This window comes from Mastomys coucha, unplaced genomic scaffold (genome assembly GCF_008632895.1).
Source record: "Mastomys coucha isolate ucsf_1 unplaced genomic scaffold, UCSF_Mcou_1 pScaffold7, whole genome shotgun sequence".
Taxonomy (NCBI): domain Eukaryota; kingdom Metazoa; phylum Chordata; class Mammalia; order Rodentia; family Muridae; genus Mastomys; species Mastomys coucha.
The window spans coordinates 55,526,185-55,549,944 of record NW_022196913.1 but is presented as its reverse complement, the minus strand read 5'-3'; the positions used below and the strand labels follow the sequence as shown (position 1 = coordinate 55,549,944).

Here is a 23,760-nt window from a genome sequence, read left to right as displayed (position 1 = left end):
ATATATATATATATATATATATATATATATATGCACACAAGCATGTGCACACCATAATGCATTTGTGGAGGTCAGAGTTGACTCTCTTCTTACACATTACATGTGTTTAGGGAATTGAGTCACCAGGCTTGTGAGGCAAGCACTTTTCTCTCTGAGCTACCTAACTGGTTCCCACAAGATCACTTATTACAGAGATTGCTAATTCAGTGGAAACAACTGCTCCCTCAGGGATGAGCAATGGATGGTGGTGATTCTTGTAGAACTCATAAGACTCGAGTTCACCTAACAGCAAGAGGAAGTAGCTGAGAAGGCTAGAGTGGCAGAGCTGATAGCTGCTTCTAACCATATTGCAATACAGTGCTGCACCTTTGCATGTTTTTATGTGTCTCTGAAAATGGCAATTTCTTAAGTGCTTTTGTGCAGTTCTGACATATTTTGTCCATTTAAAAATAAATTGTGTATTTTATGGCAATAAATTATGAAAATATTATTGTTGTTATCCCCTCCAATAGTCAAACAAATCCTCCCAGGTCAACTTCAGGTGTAAGGGACTCACATGTCAGTTCTCATAGTATCTGTGAATCAATCAATACATGAAACTGTTTTAACAACTATAGATTTAACACATTCTCAATCTCTCTTACACACACTTAACTACTAAATAACACTCAGACTTAAAAGATGACTTCTAGACACATGTAGTTTCTAGGAACAAGCATCTGCCCTCCTCAGGGGTGGGGGTGGGTCTTCGATGGGTCTTAGAACACCAGATCTTCTCAATGATACTTTTACTTTGTCTTCAGGCAATTGGTCATAGGCCTTTCAATTTTTACACCCAAGTCCCAGTGTACTCCCTTCTATAGGAACAGGCTTACAACAAAGGCTACAGCAGGTGCCTCACCTGACCAAGGAAAAGATTTGATCATACACACCAGCTCCTAATTTCAACATGGGTCATTGTAACTTCCCAAATTCTAAACAAGAGACACTGTTATTTCTTCTAGGATTGCTTTGTCTATTTTGAATCTCTGCTACTTCCTTATTGCATTGAGTCTGCAGACCACTTTCATTTCCACAGTAGGAACTGTGTCAGTGTGAGCCTTAAGTAAATCATGAAGTCAGTCATGAGTCAGTATGGAATGGCAGGCTTTTCCTACCGTACTCTACTTTACTTAAATGTTGATTCTAACACAAGTAATGGCTGAGTACCATTTTCTTTTCATATTTATTTTCTGTGCATGTGTGCAGGTGTATTAGCACCACAGTGTGTATGTGGATCAGAGGACAACTTGCAGAAATCAGTTCTGTCCTTCTGCCGTGTGCCAAGTATCTCTTCTGGCTGTGGCACCTAACCATCCCTTTTCATTTTTTGGAAGCAGGGTCGCATTTGATGGCCCAAACTGCTCTAGAACTCACAGTCATCCTCCTGAATCAGAATCCTGAGTGATGGAAGCAAGGTGGGCAGTGCAAGGTATTTGAATGAGAATGTTTAGGAATGCTAGGAGGTGTGGCCTGCTTGGAGGAAAAGTGTCCTTAGGGGTGGCCTGTGAGGTTTCAGAAGCCCATACCACACCCAGTCTCACTGCTTCCCTGCCCTACGTGTGTGGGTAAGACGTGAGCTCTCAGCTACTGCTGTGCGTGTCTGCCTGCCACAACACTTCACTATGATGACCATGGACTCACCTCTGAAACTGCAAGCAAACTCTCAAATAAATGTTTTCTTTTTAAGTTGCCTTCATCAAGGTGTCTCTTTACAGCAACAGAGCAATAACTAAGACATATATGCCCAGTTCAGGTACCGTTTTTTATCTGCTTATGAAATAGAGAAAATCTTTCTCGTGAACCAGTAAGGCACCACATGTCAAAGCCTCCCCATGCAGAACAGTAATATCCCAAGGGAGTGCATGTTTAGGATTTTAGTGAAAGAAAATAATGAATATTCACTGACTCAGTTAATGAGGAAACAGAAAGAAGATGTTAGTAAGACACCTTACTGACTAAGAAATTGCAGTCTATCACAACACCAAAGTAACAATACTGCTTTAAAGTTAAAGAAAGATAGGAGCTCACTGGTGGAGCACTTACTTACCTACCTTTTATCTAAGCTATGGGCTTGATCACCAACTCCATGAAAGAAAAGAAATCTAAGATTATAAATAAGAACTTGGAGATGTTTTAAAAACGTGAATGTAAGCCATGTTTTGCTGCCAATTCCAGGGTCTTTCCAGTGAGGGTGGAGATGGATGCAGGTTGCTTGAAGGCCTTGTTAAAGGCCACTGCCCTCCTCCAGTAATTCCATGCATCTTTGTGCTGTTGAACATATAATGAATCCCAGGGAAAGCAGAAACAAGGGACCCAAAACTAAACAATGTCCTGGCCCAAGAACTGAGTGAGACTGACTTTGCTATCCATACTGGCTTACTCAAAAGCCTGGAAAAGAGGCTATCAATTTTCGAGGGGTTAGGGAGTGATGGGATGGAAGGAAAGGATATGGAACAGCTGGAGGAAGAAAAAGAAGGAATGATGGAAGTGTATTTCAATTAAAACTACACTGTATAAAATCCTCAAGGAATGAGTAAAATATTATTTTAAAGAGGAAAAGACTAAAGAAAAAGTATAAAGTGTAATGGTGGAGAAGGTGGACCTAGGAGAGAATTCAGGAGGGATGGATATGGCCAAATTACATTATATGAAATTCCCAAAGAATAAAAATTAGTTTTAAAAACAGCAAATACTGGAATGGCAAGTTATCACTGAGACTTTCAGCTCTACAACTGTCCTAGAATCTTGTGAACCTGAAAATGCTTGAGAGGCTGAGGGATGAGTCCGTAGTAAGGGGCTTCCTGAATAAGCAGGAGGAAAGTGTGGTGTGACGTGAGTTTTGATCCCTAGTACTCACATCAACAGCACTTTGGTGGAGGAGATGAGACCCCTGGGGCAAGCTGGCGAGACTAACTGAAGGGGCAAGCTCTAAGTTCAAGTGAGAAATTGTCTCAATATACAACACAGACAAATTTAAAAGCACCTGATGTCAATTACTGGCCCGCAGATGCACATATATACTTCCCCACCCTCACTCCACCAATATGAACACACACACAATACTGAAAGAGTAATCCAAGAAATATTTGCTCTTGTGGTTAAAGAAAACTCATTTCTCTCAATATTGGAAAAAATTGTCAGAGAAACAGAAGAAAGACCTTTATGAAGCTCTTAAAGAAATGGAAAAAATTTGGAGGAAAGACTATCTTTCAAGAGCAGAGAAAATGTAACAACATAAAGAAGAAGAGGGAATAACAGAAAAGGAAAGGTTAAATGGGCAAGGTAGAGGAAGGAATATGGAAGGGATAATTAACATCAGGTCTTTAAAACTACTTACAGGCTTTGGGGGGGGGTGGGTGGAGAAGGGGAGGGCAGGCAGACAGACAGGCAGACACCCACCCACCCACAGGGGAGGGGGTTCTGGGGGGGGGGTGAAGGCAGTCAGAAGAGGAGGTCAGACTCCCCAGGAACTAGAGTACTAAGTGGAGATTCCAAGCTACCATGTGGATGCTGGGAGCTAAACCCCTTTGAAACCTGAAGGGCATTAAGTGCTCTTGATTACTCAGACCTCTCCCTAGCTCCCATACCAAAACAACAACAAAGACCACCTGGGAAAGACTTCCTTGGCAGCTGGAAGACCTCTACAGTGGAAGATTTGCAAGACCAAAGAAAGAAGATGCTAGAAGGTGGAAAGATCTTAGTGCTAGTGAGCTGACAGAAATCACAATGAAAACTAAAGAGTACAGATTCTGTGCACTCCTCATCAAAATCCCAGTGACATTCCTTAGAAAACTAAAAAGAAAAAATGATCACCAAACCGGTGTGGAAGCACAAAGATCCCGGACAGACGGACAAAGCAATCCCACCTAAGCAGACTAGCAAAGGGTCAAAGACCATGTTCTCTCTCACACATGGTCCTGGATTTTAAGTTTTGCATTTGAGAGGGAGCACAGCTAACATGGACAGTGTGTGTGTGGGGGGGGAGCTCAAGGGAGAGTTAGGTACAAGAAAAAAGGGGAGGGGGACAGGGGGAGTAACATAGTACAGACTGCATGACATGAAAGCCTAGGGGTCCACAGGGGTGGGAACAGGAAGGGTAGACAGGGATCAACAAACTGAGCATGTATGAAAAGCACACAATGAAACCCATTACTAATTTTAAAGGGGGAAAAAAAAAAGTCCTATTCCGGTAGCCAATACTTATCCATCACACACGTATAGGGAGTGGCACTATTAGAAGGTGTGGCCCTGTTGGAGTAGGTGTGTCACTGTGGGCGGGGGCTTTAAAACCCTCATCCTAGCTGCCTGGAAGCCAGTATACAGCTAGCAGCCTTCAGATAAAGATGTAGCTTAGCTCCTCCTGCACCATGCCTGCCTGATACTGCTATGTTCCCACCTTGATGAACCTGTAACCCAGCCCCAATTAAATGTTGTCCTGGTAAGAGTTACCTTGGTCATGGTGTCTGTTCACAGCAGTAAAACCCTAAGACAATGTCAACTACGACCATACAGTCAGCCTGCCATACACTGAACTTGGTTGTATGCATTAATTACTGGTGATTCTTTCCACTGTAGTTGGTACTGTTAGGTCAAAGCAACTCGTTTTCATTGGATTCTTCAAATTTAGAAATAAATAAATTAAAATCCTTTTTTTTTTTTTTTGCAAGATGCAAACAATGAGAAAAAGTGCTTTCTTACCAGTTGTTACTTTGTAAAATTCCTAGGTGTCACTGTCATTTCCTGACTTAAAATGGCAACATAAAAACAAGATGAGATAGAATAGTCTCTTCATTCCAGTCACCATGGTTTCATGCAAACCCTGCGAGAACACCAGCAATGCCTGAAGAAACTCCACATTACCTAAATGAGTTAACCAAGATGACAAAAATGTCCCATGTTCTGACAGACTTAACACTATGGTTCACTCGGATACCTGCACCAAGTGCTGTCTAACCTGAGTGTTTGTGATTCAGCCCGTATTCAAATAAGGAGAGAAAGCATGAAGATTGATGGCTGTGATGTGGTATTTAACCCACTTCTAGATCTAACTCAATTACTGATTACTAGTCAAGCCTCAGACAAGTTACTGAGTCTCTTTGAGCATCAGTTCTTGAGTCTGTAGTGAAGAGTTCATGACTCCAACTAGACAACACTACAAACCCACAAAGAAGGGTGGCCAGTGTCTGCATTTTATTTATAGCTCACTCCTTTAGTGGACGTTCCTAAAGACACCTGCCTGTGCATGTGCACGCACGAACATATGTATGGAAGTTAGAAGCTGACCATACCTGGTGTCCTCCTCACACTCTCCACTTTCTGAGACAGAATCCCTCACTAAACATAGAAGTCAGGAGATTGGGTAAGGTGACCCACCTATCTCAGCACTCCCACTACTACCCCAGCACTGGGACCACAAACGTGCACTCCTGTAGCTGACTTTTTAAGGGTGCTGAAGTTAAACTAGGGTCTGATCCTTGCCAGGCAAGCTGTAGACTGTCAATCTTGAGCGTTTGTTCTCTAAAAGCAAATGACTGGGTTGGATGTGGTGGTATTCACATTTAATCCTAGTACTTGGGAGGCAGAAGCAGGAGGATCTTTTTGAGTTAGGCCGGCCTGATCTACATGAGTTCCAGGGTATCTAGGGGCACATACATAGTGGGAATTTATATCTTAAAAAAGAAAGTCAAGGGGCTGTCGAGATGGCTCGAGCACTGACTACTCTACAGAAGGTCCTGAGTTCAAATCCGAGCAACCACATGGTGTCTCACAGCCACCCATGAGACCTGATGCCCCACAGCTACAATGTACTTAATAATAAATAAAATCTTAAAAAAAAAAAAGTCAAAGCAAATTAGTGAAACATGTGATACCTCCTCCTTTTTTCAAGACAGTACCTTGAAATGAAGACCTATCCCCCATTTAAATGGAGGAGGGGAGTTAATATAACATCTAGAAATAGCAAGCGCACCCACTGTATCTGAGTTCACTTGGATGCTTTCCCAAGTGAATTCTCACTCAAAGCAATAGCATCACAAATAACTCCATGGGAAGAAAAAAATGCAGAAAGGCTTGCCTTGATGCTAGTCTCCCAGACCCAGCAGGTACCCAGGTGATCTCCACTGAAAATAAAGTCAGCCTCTGGCTAGAACGCTTGCCTAGCCTGCTGAATCCCTGGATTAGACCCCAACAGAAACATTAGCCAAAACAAATTCACTGCCCAGGTGAAGTTGAACCTTGAATCCATCTAGCTCCTCCTAGGGGCAGCCGTGGGAGCTATGACTGCAGCTCTGTTCATTTCCCTCAGAATCTAAGGTCTCCCTGAGCCTATCCACTACTGGGGGAAACAAGACAGCACTGTCAAGGATGGAGTGATGAGAGAACCTGACCTTCTGCTGTTCTGCATTTAGTTTTCACTTTTAAAAAAAATGTAGAAAGAAACCTATGCTGAAAAGTTGAACACCTGGTGATCTGGTCCAACCCCAGAACAGAAAGATCTGCAAAGTATTCTTCTCACTACATTCAAGATATTTACAGCTGGGCGGTGGTGGCGGCACACGCCTTTAATCCCAGCACTTGGGAGGCAGAGGCAGGTGGATTTCTGAGTTCAAGGCTAGCCTGGTCTACAGAGTGAGTTCCAGGACAGCCAGAGCTATACAGAGAAACCCTGTCTTGAAAAACAAAACAAAACAAAACAAAACAAAACAAAAAAGGTATTTACAGCCAGCACCCAACAAGGGAACGTCTGCCATTTCTCAGTCTCCGTCCACCTTCAAATCTCCAGTGAGAACTACTTTCATTTCACTTTCTGGGGCACAACAGTGCCCTCAAGGCTATCAGAGAGCATATGGAGTTCCCCAAATGTGAAACACACATGAAACACACTCTTTTCTTGGCATGCCTATGTATGAACCCTGAAGTGTTTGTTTTTAATTTATCTTTGACAATTTTATACATGCATACCATCTATCTCCATCAATTACACTGACATTGTTGAGAAGTAGGTGTTTATTTCTTGTGCCCGAAGGAGTTAAACTCAGGATATAATGAATGCTCAGCATTACTTAGGAAAGGGAACTAGAACTCCCTTGTACAAAATGCATGTACAACACTACGGAATCAAACAAATGTCTGACCTCTTAAGCCAATGAAATGTTAACCAAAATAATTATTTGAAAATAGGTTTTTAAAAAGGGATGTGGTGCTAACAAACTATAACAATATTCTTAACTTCTTTTAGGTGACAAAATCTAATCTGAGTGAACTGCCTTGATCTTACAAAGGTGGTATTTCACCTGTCTCCTACCCACTGCATGTATGTGTGGGTTACATTTCTGCCATTGGAGGCAGGAGTCAGCTTAGCATTTGCACCATGCCAATGAGGAGAGCCACCACATAAATCATCACATCACCAGATACAGCAAAACCAGGCACACGGTAAGAAAAGTAAGGTTTATTCCAGCTCAGGGAAGGAAGGAACACTTACCTAACTTTCAATTTCTTGTTTTCTAGGTCATTTCTTTAGGTGAGTATTACATTTACATTATGTACTCATCTGAATGTGAAACAAGTCTGGTTAAAGCATCAACCATTACTGAAGGCACTCCTGTTTTATAAGACCATGACCAAGAAACCTATTCTCTTGAGCTCCACTGAGGCAACTAGGGACTCAACAATACCCTGTGAGTTGCTTGGGAGTAACTGTACAGACTGGTTACAGTATCAGAGGGAGGAGGGCCTTCAACAGTAACTCACATTCCTTAAATTCTCAAGTTAGTGTTGAGTGGTATATCCATGATACAAGAATGTAGTCAATACTGCATAGCAACTACAGGACTGGGATACACTTGTCATTTTAAATACACGACAACTGCCAGGTCTGGTGACATGTGATCCCAGCAGGTTGGAGGTTGAGTCAGAATTACAAGGTTTAGGCTACTTCAGACTACACAGTGAGACAATGTTTTATTTTTTTTAAAAAAAAGGGTGTTTAATTCTTTTTTAAATGGAATTTAAATTATATTTTATAAATTATGTTACATGTAAATAAGAATACTAAATTCTAAGTTGCAGGTACAAGGCAGAACACAGCAGCTGGCTAGGTAGACCCTAGCATCAGATAACTGTTCAGCTCCTTGGCTGACAGCAGATCAAGACCTGGGGGGTTAGGTGTCGCATGTGCTTTCCTCCCCTGTCGTCTCCCACCATGCAGCTGTTCCCATTAAGACAGAGGATGACCATGACCAAAGAGCTGAAGTGCATAGCTAGCACATCATGTTGACCAGGGAAGAGACAGACACTGGGAGTGACCCTGGCGTAAGAGGTAGCTCTGGACTAGTCATCTAAAAACAGGGTAGCTCTGGACTAGTCATCTAAAACAGGCTTCAGCACGGCTTACTTGTGAGATGTCCTCCTCTTCATCATGTTTGCAGATACTCCAGCATGGCCTAAAGAGAGTGGAGTGACAGTCAGCAAATAGTGGGTTAAAAACAAAACCCTACTGCATAAACCTTGAAATTGATCATTAACCACCAATGTTAGAGCCACATGTTTACTGACTTCTGAAAAGGAGATACTTTGAGCAGACAAAATGACCAATGAGTCTTCACTCCCAGATTAGCCATAAAAACAAAACCAGAAACTGGAGAGATGGCTCAGCAGTTAAGAACACTGACTGCTCTTCCAGAGGTCCTGAGTTCAATTCCCAGCAACCACATGGTGGCTCACAACCATCTCTAATGAGATCTGATGCCCTCTTTTGGTGTATCTGAAGACAGCTACAGTGTACTCACGTACATCTTATAATAAATCTTAAAAATAAATAATAAATAAATCTTAAAAAAAAACCTGTTACATGTATAAAATTAATGTTCACTCCTGACCATACAGATCGCAACTCGTCTTCCCCCTCATAATCTAGAAAAACATAGGAACCATCCGGTTTGAGACACTAGGCAGTAAAGGCCTACAGGAGCTGACACCAGACCAACAAACGAGGCAGCCACCACTGACCCTGAATCCATTTCTGAAAGCCTTTTTTGGATCCTGGTATTTGAAGTGGGTATGACCTTGCCAAGCAGCATGCCACACTGGAGTTAAGAAGGACTGACTGTCATTAGCATGTACCAGTATAGTATATACAAGGAGAGATACTCAGAAGAGAACTCCCAAACTTAGTGGACTGGGGTCCAGCAGGGGTCCACACTCTGGCTAAACAGGAATCTGAACATGAATAAATTCTGAGAAATCACAAATCCAAAACACTTCAAATTCCATCTAGTCACTTCTTAGACATGTGGAGTAATCAGAAACAAAATAAAACAAAACAAAACAAAACATAAGAGAATAAAATTCAGCCGTTTTGAGTTTGAGGCAAGTGCGGTCTACAGAGTGAGTTTCAGGACAGCCAGGGCTACACAGAGAAACCCTGTCTCGAAAAACCAAACTGTCAACCATGCTGCTTCTATTGATCAGAGAATAGAAAGTCACAGGACAAGCAACTGTTCCTAAGTTAGAGAGGAAAGGATGGCAACCTAGATAGTCAGAGCCTGCACAGGAAGCTAGAGAGAGAACTTCAACTGGTGCTGCTGCAATCAGTAGAGCCTAGTCAGCCAGTGGGGTTAAGGCACACGCTTAAAGGGGCCCACACTTCAGTTTTATCTGTAAAGGCTGATAATTTTACCAAGCTGCCCTGTGCCCTTAGGCAGGACACCCTAAAGTACAGGTTTATACCAAGAGGTTGAGCTAATCACAGAACCAGAGAATGAGCTAACGGAAAGAGTGAACAGCACACGCACAATAGGAAAAAAAAAAAAAAAAAGGAAGGAAAAAAAAAACCAACCTACCGGTAGGAGGACACAAAACAAAATCATTACAAAGAAAGAAAGAAAGAAGCCAGGCCTGGCTGCACACCTGCAATCCCAGAAGTGGGAAGCAGGAGGACCATAGCTAAGTTCAAGGCCAGTACATGGTAGATTTCAGAGTTCAAGGCTAGCCTGGTCTACAGAGTGAGTTCCTGGACAGCCAGGACTACAAAGAGAAACCCTGTCTCGAAAAACCAAAAAAAGGAAAAAAAAAAAAAGAGAGAGAGAGAGAGAGAGATTCACTTGTTTAGCACTTACTAGGTTATACAGAAAACAATATTTGGCATAAAGGTTCTCTTTTTTCAAGAAATCAAGTCTTTCACATGCAGCTAGGCATAAAACATGGAGAAGGGCACACACTGCCCAGGGAAACCTGCTGTTCTAAAAGGTACAGCACACTGACACACACAGTACTCCAGTGCTTACCTGCATCAGCTCTGGACCGCTGGCCAGGTGTCTTCCCGAATGGGGTCTTCATTCATCTGTATCTATGTGAGCAGCAGAGCTGCTGGACTAGGGTGAAAATCCAATGTTCTCAGCTATGAGGCTGCCCACAGGTCAGTGTTCTTGTTAATCCACCATCCAGGTTGTCTCCTTTACAAGTTCAGCAAAAACACATGGAATCCCGAGTACTCTGTAAAACGAGCATCAAGACAGCAGGTCAGATCCACTAGGGGGAAGAGGCTGTGCAAAGCCTAGAGAGCCCTGTCCTAAATAAAGCACCTTGCTGCTAGGCCCCAGGATTTAATGGTGCACACCCTTTTTTTCTGGGAGAGGTGATCAGGGTACAGACCACTCAGGGAGGGGAGATGCATCTGGCAGACCAGGGCTTGGGAAAAAGGCAATATAACTTTTTTTCCTTTTCTGCCCCCAACCTCTTATTAAACCCAAGACAACTTCCAAAAAAAAAAAAAAAAAAGAGTTCCCACCCATGCAGATGCTAAAGCTAAATTGTTTCACAAAAGCAGTACCATTTGCATCAAATTTGAGTTCTAGGAACTTTAAAGTCCAGGCAGTAAAACATTTCTATATATACCTTTCCCAATCAGCCATTTTCCCAACTGCTATAGCGCCCTGATATTGCTGCTCCTGTGGTCAGGCTTGTATGCTACTTGTAACTGTTAAATAAACATTTTCAGAGTTCTGTGTACCACCACCACTCCATGGCTTTACCATCTTTCCCTATTCAGTCTCTAGCTGAGATTATAAGGACAGGGTCCATCACAACCCACATGGTTCTCCCTGTTGTGTTCAGTTTCCCCCAGCCTTTCTGCCCCTGGCCCAGCTCCCCTTCTGCTATGCTTAACAGATAAAGCACTAAACATGAAGGCAAAACATGCAAGATCTTGTGTCATTGTCAATTCTCTTGTAAGTAACCTGAACAGCATTCAGCACTGCTAGCCACAACCCAGCACACAGGCTTGACTCGTGCACTACAAAGGACTTCCCACAACTTAGGTGGTGGCCCCTAAGTGACAGTAGCAGCCCAGGGCCCCTTGCTACTGTAACACTGAGGCACTGTCCTGAGTCCTGTCATTGGTTCAGCCAATTTCAACCTCCCTCTAGTGAATTTCATCACTAGAGCATCCACAGCATATAACAAACATGATGCAGTGCATCACAACTTTAAAGGCCGGCTCCTGGGGTTGGAAAGGCAGCAGAAGACTCAGGCTTAGGTCCTAGAACCAACTCAGAGGCTACAATGCAGAAGCTAGTTCCAAGAGATCTGACACTCTCTTCTGACCTTGGGACCAGGCAGACACATGGTACACATACAGGAAGGCAAAGCACTACACATAAAATAAAAGCAAACCTTTTTTGTTTGACAGAGTCTTACTTGTAACAGCCCTTGCTGGCTTCAAACTCAGAGACATACCAGCCTCTGCCTCCCAACATTTTCTGAAGTGTGTGTGTCCTTCTCACTAGGTCTCAACTATCATGGCAACATGTTCTGTTGCTATTTGAAGATGAATTTAACAAACCTTTAAGAGAAACTGAGGTCTTCTGTTTTCTGTTGTCATGTGTGTACACACATTGTTTATGAGCATGCAGAAATCTGAGGGCAGCCTGGAGTGTCCATCCATTTTCACCCTGCCCTGTCTGTCTGTTTTCTTTGGCTGTGCCTGACCCCATGAGCTGCCAAGGATCCTCCTATCCCCATCTTTCCATAGGACTGCTGGATTGGATACTCATGCTGTGTTTGCTTTACACAGCAAGTACTTTTTACCACTGAGTCATCTCCCCAACTCTACAAGGGGACTTTTAGAGCAAAATAATCTGCAGTAAAGTTCCTAGAAGAAAGCCACACCTATTGCTGACTAATTAGAACTTCAAGATTGTGGAATGAGCCAAAATGCCGAGTTCCATCTTGACCTAGCTTTAGTCCCTTTACAGACCATTCACTGTCCACCTAAGTGTCTGACCTAGCTTTCTCATGACTATCAGGTAAAACCTTTAGGAATGTACAGAATGTTTTCATAGAGTATTTGCAATTTATAACAGATTACCATTTTTGCTGTGGCTTGCCTACCTGATATATTTCCACCAATATACTTGAAAATGTCTTGCCTTATGACTTCTTTGTTCCCAACCCATAAAAATTCTGTTTCTACATTAAGACACGGCATTCAGATTAGTCTGAAGCTCTTTCATAGGCCAGCCACAAGAATTAACATCTTCTTCCCTTTGTGGTAAAAGTTGTGTTTCCTATTGGTAACAATGCAACATTCCTTCTATCTTCCTGAGTAACAATCAGCAAATACAGTCTAGGCTCATCACAACTCCTGTTTAAAACCATCAGGAAACGCAGTCTCCTCCCCAAGACACAGAGTGGAGCTGCTAAGCCCTGTTCACGTCTCAAGAGACATCCAAGAGTGCTTTGAAAAGTCAGATAAAGAGCAGCATTCTGAAAATAGAATTGTTCTTTTGACTGAACTAATTTAATTCATTCACGTTTTCTAGAGACACAGATCATCTTTAAGTTATTTTATTATGCAGCTAGTTTAGTAAAGAAAAAAATTAAACAAATGTTGTCGTTTCTAGGATAGCAGATGCTACACTGGTCTCCTCCCGACCCCAGTGCTACAGGAAAGTCACCAAGTGGAGCTTACTGGCAAGTGGCTAAAAGGGATCAGGGGACTGGAGAGATGGATCAATGATCAAGAGCACAGCCTGCTCTTCCTGGCACAGCAGGAAAAAAAATTCACAGCACCCAAATCATACATATATAGCTCACAACCATCTATAACTCCAGTTCCAAAGTATCTGACACCCTCTTATGGCTCCTCCAGCTATGGTGAAAATACATATAGGAAAGCAAAACACCCACACATGCATTCAACAACAACAACAAAAAGGTCAGAAAAGGGGAACAGCCAATGGAAAGGTTCTTAGGTTACCTATTAACTCTCTCTCCCTATACATGCAACCAGAACCCTGGCTATGATGAGAACACACTCAAGAAATCACAGTGAGTACTCACAGCTGACTCTTGACTCTACAAGCTGGGGTCACATGATCCGAGACTCAAAACACGCACAAGGGTACAGTAAATACAGAAAATTAATATTCACAAACACTCAAAACTTTTCATAGTAATACAGAGTTGGGGGAGATTCTATCTCTTCCTGAAGCCCATCTTTGTTGACTGAAGCTAATTACCCACCCAGACTGGTTACTGAGCTTTAATATATCTCTCAGGAGATTATACTCCAATAATGATCCCAAAGATCATTTATAAGATGCTGAAGTAACATAAAAAATGTGCTCAGTAGAGTGGACACAACATGGCAAACAAACTAGGTGATGTGCTTTCCATGAGCTCTTTCATGCCTCCCACACAGCATGCTGCAGAAACCATGCCTGCATCACCATGGAAGCATCACCCTGGAAACTGAAAAGGCCAGCAGAATACCCTGATCAAGGTCATAGACCTTGCTGAAATAAATGCTCTACTGTAAACAAGCATGCACATAAGCAGGCATGGTAGAGCATGCCTGTGACCCAGCATGGAAGGGCTGAGGCAGGACAAAGCCCTCATGACAAACCTGAGCTACAGTGAGACTGTGAGTGGGGTGGGCACACCTAAACCAATCACAGATATTGTACCACAGAGGTTTAAGGAATGGGCATTTCATTTTTCAGACATCAAGCTTGATGGTCTGTGCCACCTATAATGGGAGCACTCAAGGATAAGGCAGGAAGGTTAATTTCCAAACAAGTACCAGGCCAATATGAGTCTAAAGTAACAAGCAGCAATAACCACGTGTGAAGAAGGGACGTGAAAAGATTCTGCCAACTGCTTTCACCAACACTGTTTATAAGAATTTTGTTTACACCAGGTCCTTGTGAATAATATGTGCACAGGAGTACTAACAACCAAAAAACACTACATGTCAATGACAACTGCCACCTGTAACCCAAACCTAGAGAGGGAAAAGGGGCTGCAGACTCATTGGTGCTGGCCACCCATGGCCAACAGTGTGCCCAATCCTGTCAAGGTAATGAGGAGTCACTAAAACTCAGCTCTCATTTCAGAGTTTCCATGCAGGTGGAACAGGCAGGTATCCCGAAGGGCCTTTGTAATAAACAAAGAGCAAATGCAATCCTTTCCTGAGGCCCAAGCTATCCTAACAAATCATTACACTTAGTAGGTGCAGCCTGTGGGTTAGAAACAAAGTTGACAACCTAGACTCACAACTTGGCATGAAGTGTTTGTCTCCAGGATCTGATACTACAATTCCATGTAGACCGTGTCAGAACTAAACCTGTAAAACCAACCAACAGTCAGCGTCCTCGAGAACTTATAGGTTTTAAGAAAAAGCCCACACTTGCTGACAGAGAGAAATAACCTTCTTTGTTCTAGCGCGGTGGGAAGAACATACATTATCAAACACATCTGCATAAAAAGGGATATCTAGTTAAAGTCTGAATACAAGATCTACTCAGACAAGAAGTTGAGAGTAATATTCTTAGGCACAGCACTCATTTACAAAGTATAGCGTGTTTGTCTTAAAAGCGCCATGACTTCTGCAATATAAGGTAGCTTTTGAAATCTCTGATGATGGAAGGTAAACTACACAGCTAACAAAACCTTGTGAAGGGAGAAGCTATCCACTTGAACCCCACTGAAAGTAATTTCAACTCCTCCCTGTGCAGACTGCCAAGCTAGTCAAGGATACAGACCCTACCTTAAAAACAAAACTAACACAGACACTACTAGTTGGGAACCACCTGCTGTGGGTGAAAAGTTGGGAAAGCCTGATGATAACCTAATGCCTTCTAACAGTGATGGTGTCAGCTCTGGTCAGTTGCTTCTTGAAGTGAACTACAGTTGCCCTGGAGACTGTAACCATCAAAGTGCTGGGAACACGTGTGCCAATGCTCACCTTAAAAGAACACCTTTTCTGTTTATTCCAGACAGGATTTCTGTGTTGCCCTGGAGGTCCTGGGCTCTGTAGACCAGGCTGGACAACTCAGAGATCCACTTGCCTCTGCCTCCAGAGAGCTAGGATTGAAGGAGTGCATCTTTATCACTACCTCTGCAGCTCAAGGAACTGCTGCAGGAGAGATAACAGGAAGAGGCTTGCTACACAACACTTCTAGGCATAACATGGGTGTCTCACTCTTGAATTTTAGCAGCTGTCTGCCTAAAATCTCCACAAGACTGGGCCCATCAGTTATGCCATGAGGGGAAGGGGCTCCTGAGGCCTTTAAGCTTAAGGAATCTGAGCATCTCCAGGCAGCTCAGTGGAGAGGAGCACAATCAGTGATGTAGCCACTGGTAAGCTAGCCGTGTCCTGTGAATGACCCTTCATCCATACTCCTTTAGGTAACCTAACCCTAAATAAACTCATAAGCTATATAAAAAATAAACATAAGTAAATGACATGAATAGTTGACAAGGAGCTGGCTAGGAAAGAGGATGAGCAGGAGAGACAAGACGAGGTAATGGGGATGAACACGATCAATACCTCATAATCGGGTATAAAAGTGTCATAATGAAGCACCACCACTGGGTATAATTAGTATATGCTAACAAACTTGAAAAGGGAAAATTCAGTAAAGGCCAGCAAGATGTCACAATGTAAAAGCAGTTGTCTTGCAAACTTGATGAAGAAAGTCAGAGGTGGAAGCTGAGTTTAGAGCTGGATTCTGCAGCACGGACACTGTGTTTAAAGTATGTAATGTACTGTAAGATTTTTTTTGAGACAGCATCTCACGGAGCCCAGAATGCGTGGTCCTCCTGTCTCCACCTTCCAGTGCTGAAAATACAGATGAGAAAGAAGGAAGGCCAGGGCCTCATGTATGTGTGTACCTTATCACGTTAACTACATCTCATTCCTAATACAGTATTTAAAAACAAAACAAACAAACAAAACAGAGCCTGCAGAATTGTTCAGTGGGTAAAGGCATGTGCTGCACAAGTCTGACAAGCTGACCTGGACCCAGAACCAACATGAGGAAGGAAGGAAGGAAGGAAGGAAGGAAGGAAGGAAGGAAGGAAGGAAGGAAGGAAGGAGAGGCCTAACTCCAAACTTCCCCTGACCTCCAAATGCACATTATGACGTGCCCAAACAGAATCTGGAGGGAGTCACACACAGATATTTGCCTGCTCAGTTCAGTTTTCCCAACATTCTTGAAACCTCCCGCCATCAAAGGACAATGACATCACCGAAGTCCAGGTGCCAGGCTGGGTGAAAGCCTACCCTGAAGAACAGATCAAGAGTAAACGGGGCCAGCCGGGCGGGGGTGGAAGCCGGGCGGGGGTGGCTCACACTTTAATCCCAGCACTTGGGAGGCAGAGGCAGGCGGATTTCTGAGTTCGAGGCTAGCCTGGTCCACAGAGTGAGTTCCAGGACAGCCAGGGCCACACAGAGAAACCCTGTCTCGAAAAACCAAAAAAAGAAAAAAGAAAAAAAAAAAAAGAGTAAAAGGGGTCAATAGTCAATGGCTTTAGATTCTGTAATTCTGAGAAATGCAATTCAGAACCTTCTTGGGAATAAAATGACACTTACTGGAAATCCCAAGTGAAACTGTTCTAACATACATTATCTAAGCCTTAAGTAAAGGCCTCTATATATAAAGTTAAGAATCAAGGGATGGCCGAGCGGTGGTGGCGCTCGCCTTTAATCCCAGCACTTGGGAGGCAGAGGCAGACGGATTTCTGAGTTCGAGGCCAGCCTGGTCTACAGAGTGAGTTCCAGGACAGCCAGGGTACACAGAGAAACCCTGTCTCAAAAAAAGAATCAAGGGATGGAGTACCCCAAGATAGATCATTTGCATGTGAAAAACCCTGGGTTTCATCCATAGCACCAGCAAAAAATATAAATAAAAAAGGGAGAAAAGGGACTCAATTACTTCAAGCTGTTGAAAAACTTGGCTGTCATAACCTTTTAAGTAGTATCTAAGTTCTTCAAAACATTCCTAACGATTCAAGCCAAATCATCCCTCAGTGTAAACCCACAGAGATCAAATTTTAACAATGACCACAAATCCAGATGGTAGAAACCACTACTCAATTTTTTACCTTCCTTCTGAAATACAGCACCCCTTCCTCAGGAAGACACAGCACAGTGCAGCTGACTCTTAAAAGCGGCCAGCCACCCATCTTACCAACCTACTCTGTACATGTTATAGACCTCAAAACACCTAAACCCCACCAACTGTGGCTGCTACTCCAGCAAAGACTAGCGCTGTACCAATGGCACCAGGCGCTCAAGCACCAACAATCATGGTGCAAGTCAGGGTGGGGTCCCCAGCAACCCTGGAGAAGCGGAATGATTGATGACACACCAAAGCTTGCAGCCTTTACATAGATCCTCAGAAAGTTCTCTATATCCTGAAACTTCCAAGGATAAGACTATCTTAGAGTCAAGGTGAGCTCCTAGCTAATTAACACTAATACTATGATTGGGAAGGGGAGCTAGCCACACAGATTGACCAACCAAGGGATTGAAGACTGCAGTTTTGAGCCCCAGACAGCAGCCAGACATCTAGGGAAAGGAGATACCAATTACTCAAACCAATCAAGATGATACATGAACCGTCAGTAGTCTGTAGCCACAAATGCTCATGGGAGCTCTGCTGACTGACGCTAGTGTATGGCTGTGCCAGGAGTCATCTGACCTGACTCCACAGGAGGGTGCCCTCACAACCTCACTCTAAGGACCTCCTCTAGCTGGCCCTTTGTATCCTTTTCTGACACAAAGCTATAATCATAAAAGACTGTACTTGCTCTGTGGCTACTTAGTGAATTATCAAACCACAATGACGCAAAGACCAGAGAGGCTAAGGTGTGTCTCAGGGCTTCATCAACTTTTGCAAGAGAAATTTAACATAACCCTGAGGATAAAAATATATGATAAGTACACAAATTACATTTACTGAAGAGTCACAAAGAAATTTACTTCAGAACAATTATTTGGTAGACTCTTACTTTATTATTAAAAATTAAAACACATTTTCATACTAGTTAGAATGCACTTCATTTTTAAACAAAGAATTCAATCTTAGCTGGAATGTCTGAGACCGCAAGATGAAGAATGTCACTATGTTTTCACAGTTGGCAGGTTTCTGACTCTATGATCATCGCGAAGAATGCACCATTGGGGCAGGACAGATGGATCAGAGGTTAAGAGCACTCACTGCTCTTCTAGAGGTCCTGAGTTCAATTCCCAGCAGCAACCACACAGTGGCTCATAACCATCTGTAATAGAATCTGATGCCCTCTTCTGGTGCATTTGAAGACAGTGAGAGTGTACTCATATACATTAAATAAATAAATCTTTAAAAAACAAAAAAGTACCACCACAGAAAATATCAGGACAAAGAATTGTGCCATTTCAGAAATGTTCGAAGTTCTGTCCTAATCCTAAATCAAAATTTGCTTAATGATTTTTTTTTATAAAATCATTCAAACAGCAACTTTAAAAGTCAAAAATATAATATAATCCATAGCTACACCGATTTGACACTTATAAGTTAAGAAATGACAATAGGAAAATAACGCCTTTGTTTTTTGAAGAGCAGAAGTTTTTGTATATACAGTGGAACACGGTGACTCCTAACCTACAGCAGCTCTAATCTGACCCACAGCAGCTTCTGGACACGGGGATGGCTCAACCCCAAGAGCAAAAGTACAAGGCACAGTACAGCACACACTGAAAGCTAGCAGACAACACAGGCAAGTACTGCCAAATTCCTCAGATTCATTCACTATTTCTCTCTGAATATTTTTGGTTACAAGACACTTGGAAACCTTTTGATGCTATTAACAACCCCCATGTTCAGTTCTATGGCTCTCTATAAGAGGGAGTGAAACTTCTAGAACAGATGCTCTTCACAGCTAATGGAAATATCTACTAGCTACTTTTCTTACATCTTGGGGCTAGGAGGGGGCATTCAGTTAAGATGAAGGAAAGATTCCATGGCCTTTAGTTCACTCTCTCTAATAATAAATAAAGTACCACTTTGTGATGGTTTGTATATGCTCAGCCCTAGGAGTGGCACTATTAGAAGGTGTGGCCCTGTTGGAGTAGGTGTGGGCTCCAAGACCCTCATCCTACCTGCCCAGAAGCCAGTATTCTGCTAGCAGCCTTCAGATGAAGATGTAGACCTCTCAGCTCCTCCTGCACCATGCCTGTCTGGATGCTGTCATGCTCCCACCTTGATAATAATGATCTGAATCTCTGAACCTGTAAGCCAGCTCCAAGTAAATGTCATTTTAAGAGTTGCCTTGGTCATGGTGTCTGTTCATAGCAGCAAAACCCTAATTAAGACAACAGTTATCAAAAGGGAATAAAGAACCTAAAAATTTGTTTGCAAAAAATGATATTCAAAGGGTGGCAATAGTCTAAAAACAGAGGCAGAAGGGTCAGGGATTCAAGGTCAGCCTGGTCTATACCAGACCATATATCAAAATCCAAGAAGCAATAAGATGAAACTGCTTCTCACTGAAGTTCACCAGCAGAATAGAATTGACAGCTACACACTGAAGACATTAGAGTCTGGAGATCTCCATTCATTTGGAGTCTGTAGACTGATTTCTGCGTACAGCAACTGGTCAACTATTTCAGGTATAGTTAATTAATTTCACCACTGCTACAGTTAAGAATTTTCAGAAGAGCCGGGTGGTGGCGCACGCCTTTAATCCCAGCCCTTGAGAGGCAAGGCAGGTGGATTTCTGAGTTCGAGGCCAGCCTGGTCTACAGAGTGAGTTCCAGGACAGCCAGGGCTACACAGAGAAACCCTGTCTCGAAAAACTTAAAAAAAAAAAAAAAAGAATTTTCAGAAGAAAGCCAGATAAGTCCACAATGAATTAATTCTGAGTCAGCATTTATAGAGATCAAGAAAATGAGAGTTCCCAGTAAGGAAAAACATGGTGCCTTACAGGAAGAACGTTGATGGCCACACTAGAGAACAAGGGAGAGCAGTCTGACTTCTGACTTCCAGTGTGTCTGGTACCTTATTTACTATACACAGGAACAATCTTGCTCAATAAGGCAAGGTCCCTTCTCCTGTAAGTGACCTGTCTGGACTGAAAGGCATGCAGGCAGTCATTATTTAATCACAGGAATAGACAGTCCTTTTACATTAGTCTCTCCTTTCCTACTCTGCCCCAAAATTGTGCTCAAATTCTCATAACTCATAGATAGAGGAAGGCCCTCCCTGTACTAGTCCCCCAAAATCTACTTGAAATGCCACAACAATGCCTTTCCCACTAGGAGCCCTGGGACTTCACTAGCCACCAGAGTTCTATTCTTGCAGGTTAGATCCTGTTTTAACTCTATTTGTCATGTCTGCTAGCCTCTCTTCCCAAGCCCCATTTGAACAGTTTGCCTAACTTAGTGTCAAAGTAACCAGAAACCAGACTATCACTTGACACAGTATACAGAACAGAGAATGTAAAATATAGCACGGGCCTTTAATTCTACCATTTTGGAAGCTAAGGCAGGAGGACTGCTAATTTGATGCTAACCTGGACTACACAGCAAGGTTCCCACACCAGCCTTAGCTACACAGCAAGAATCTGTCAAAGAAATGAATGTTATCATCAGTGTATTAGCTCCACACCTGAGATGGACAAAAACTTGGGGGAATCACCTCATATAATACACAAACCTGTACATATCTTTTGTGGGTATATGTTCTGTCCATAATTATTCCATACTTCTTTCAGACTTTTGTTTGCATAGTGCAAGACTGTACAATCTTCTGATAAGTCACCTCATTACATGTCTAGAAGATTGGTGGGGCAGGCTGTGAGAAAAAAACGCCAGAGGAGGAAGCAGAGGTAAATCCCTGTGGATTGAAACAGAAAGGCCACTCCCACTGGCCCAACAGCTCTCAAGGTCTGCAGTTTAGCTGACGCTGACCACACACCACTGGACTTGACTTTACGGTTTCCAGTGCTGTCCAATCAACACCCTCATCCACTGTGGTCCAGTGCTGTCCAATCAACACCCTCATCCACTGTGGTCCAGTGCTGTTCAATCAACACCCTCATCCACTGTGGTCCAGTGCTGTCCAATCAACACCCTCATCCACTGTGGTCTAGCTGTGTCTTCAGGGTTAGACTTCACTACTTCGGTCGTGAAGCAGAGTGGCCGAAGACCCATGTGAAGCTCTCAAGAGATCCAAAATGGAGGCCAGTAACATTTTCTCCTAGAGGGCTGGCCACAGGACTCGGGAGATGCCCTGCCCTTCCAACAACCAGAAAGTGGTAAACACTGACCAGGTTGGAATTTCTTGGTAGAGGAGTGACAGAAGCAACTCAAGCTCTGGTAAAGTAACTCAAATGAACTCATGGTTCACCAAGTCCTTTCGTTGGTCAGCAGGAGCCCTTTCTTAGCTGGGAGGAATACATTTCAGGAATATATCTTTGCACCTCAGAAAAAGCTGTATAACATCCATCAGTACTCTGGTTGCCCTAGCACCATCAGCCACTGAAACAACACCTGGGCTGGGTCTTTCCATCCTGAGCTCATCACCATCATGTGTAGTGCTTTAACTTCAACAGAGCTGAACTATACCCCTACATCTTCCTTCCCAGGTTTTCTGGCTTGCATTGGCCATGAGGCAGAGCTGCACAGGAACAGGAGTATGCAAAAGGAGCACTGTGGCTGAGCACACTGCACTCATTTCTGACCCAGGCACCCTCTCGCCTCTCCACCTCATCAACTAACTGCGGGTACAGGTTGGTGACTGTCATGGAGGCCCTCAGAGTCAATCACCAACATTGAAAAAAAAAAAAAAAGAATAAAAGCTGTGATTGTTTACTCAGCCATCACCACGTGGTGAATACCTGTACAGTGGACTAAGAACTTTAAACTCACAGCCTTGAGTTCCTTACATTTAACTCTAGCCATTGTACTCAGAACCTAGAGAGTGAACTAGGAAATTAAGGGCAAAATTAGAACAATCTCTGCTTTTATAGAGCTCAACCTTTTTGAGAAAACTAGTCAATTTTATCAAACAAAGTAACACTCACTAATTTTGAGGACTAAAGGAAGAACTGCAGAAATCTGTTCATGATTATGGCATGTACTGGGCACATTAGCATCTCCACTCCAATTCACACCCAACAAAGTAAGGCTTGAGCAAAACATCCAAAGGAAGAGAAGGAATTTTAAAGAGAAAACCAACAAATATGAAGATCCCTGAACTTCCCCTAAGAAGGCAGAAGGAAAGGTACACAGGCTTCCCTCAAGCGGCTTAACCATCGGTGTAAACTGAGGCTGAAAACACAAGAGTGTAAATGCCACACGGCTCTGAGTAGCATTAAGAAACCCTGCCCTTCGCTGCCCAGAACAGTAATTACCCTTCTGCCCACCCACCTATGCAGTACACTAACTACCCACACATGAGTCACTGGGTACACACAGGAGCTCTCAGATCCACACTACTGCAGAACTCGTGTTCAAGTTTTATTTTTCTTAGTAAGAGTACAAATACAGTAATGTCAGTTTGGATATGCCAAAGAAAAGTCATAGTATACTTCCTTTAGCAAAAAAAAAAAAAAAGTGGAAATTCTAGCCTTAAAAGGAAAAACAAAACAGCTAATACCCAGTACTCCAAAGTTGTCAGGCTCTATGGTGAGCGTGAACCTTCCAGCACTGCAGAGATGGTTCAGTCCCTAAGAGCCAGCACTGCTCTTACAGAGGGTCCAAATTCAGTTCCTAGCACCTCCACAGGGTAGCTCACAACTACAGGTAACTCCAGGGGATGTGATGCCCTCTTCTGGCCTCCACCAGGAACCACAGACACATGGCATAAATACACTATAACACAAACACATTTCTATGGAAATTTTAAAAATCTTTTAAAGAAAATCTTTATATTTAAAAAAAAACAAAAAAACCCAGACTCATGCTAATCTTGTTGTTGAACCTCAAACCGCAAAAGTTAGTCACAGTGAAGAGCCACTGAACCTGGATGGAAGGCAAGCAAAAACAGCATTTCCCCTTGATAACAATCCATTGCTCCAAAAAGCACTGAAGCAGTGTCAGGACTTCACCATGGGTCCCCAGAATCATTGACATCAAGCAATCCATGGCATAAAAGAAGGAAAATAAGCCGGGCGGTGGTGGCACACGCCTTTAATCCCAGCACTTGGGAGGCAGAGGCAGTCGAATTTCTGAGTTCCAGGGCAGCCTGGTCTACAGGGTGAGTTCCAGGACAGCTAGAGCTATACAGAAAAACCCTGTCTGGGGGCGGGGGGGGGGGGGGAATAAAATACGTGTGTTTCATTTTCAAAACTCAAACAGCAAACAAGGAACAGAGACAAATTATTGGGGCAGGCAGGGCAGGTGGCAGACCAGCAGAGACTACACTGTGACTTCTGAAAACTTCTGAATTA

The 23,760-nt window shown here is 43.1% G+C and overlaps 1 protein-coding gene across 1 annotated transcript in view; it reads right to left on the bottom strand.

Moving 5' to 3' along the window:
* Nucleotides 1-10,564, bottom strand: part of Spin1 (spindlin 1) — a 37,874-nt gene extending 27,310 nt beyond the window's left edge. The window contains exons 1-2 of the mRNA XM_031358095.1: nucleotides 10,329-10,564; nucleotides 8,438-8,486 (exon numbers count right to left, since the gene is read on the bottom strand). Of these exons, the coding sequence (XP_031213955.1) occupies nucleotides 8,438-8,486; nucleotides 10,329-10,380 (101 nt within the window). The 5' untranslated portion in view covers nucleotides 10,381-10,564. The remainder of the gene's footprint in view (nucleotides 1-8,437; nucleotides 8,487-10,328) is intronic.
* Between the last annotated feature and the right edge of the window lie 13,196 nt (nucleotides 10,565-23,760).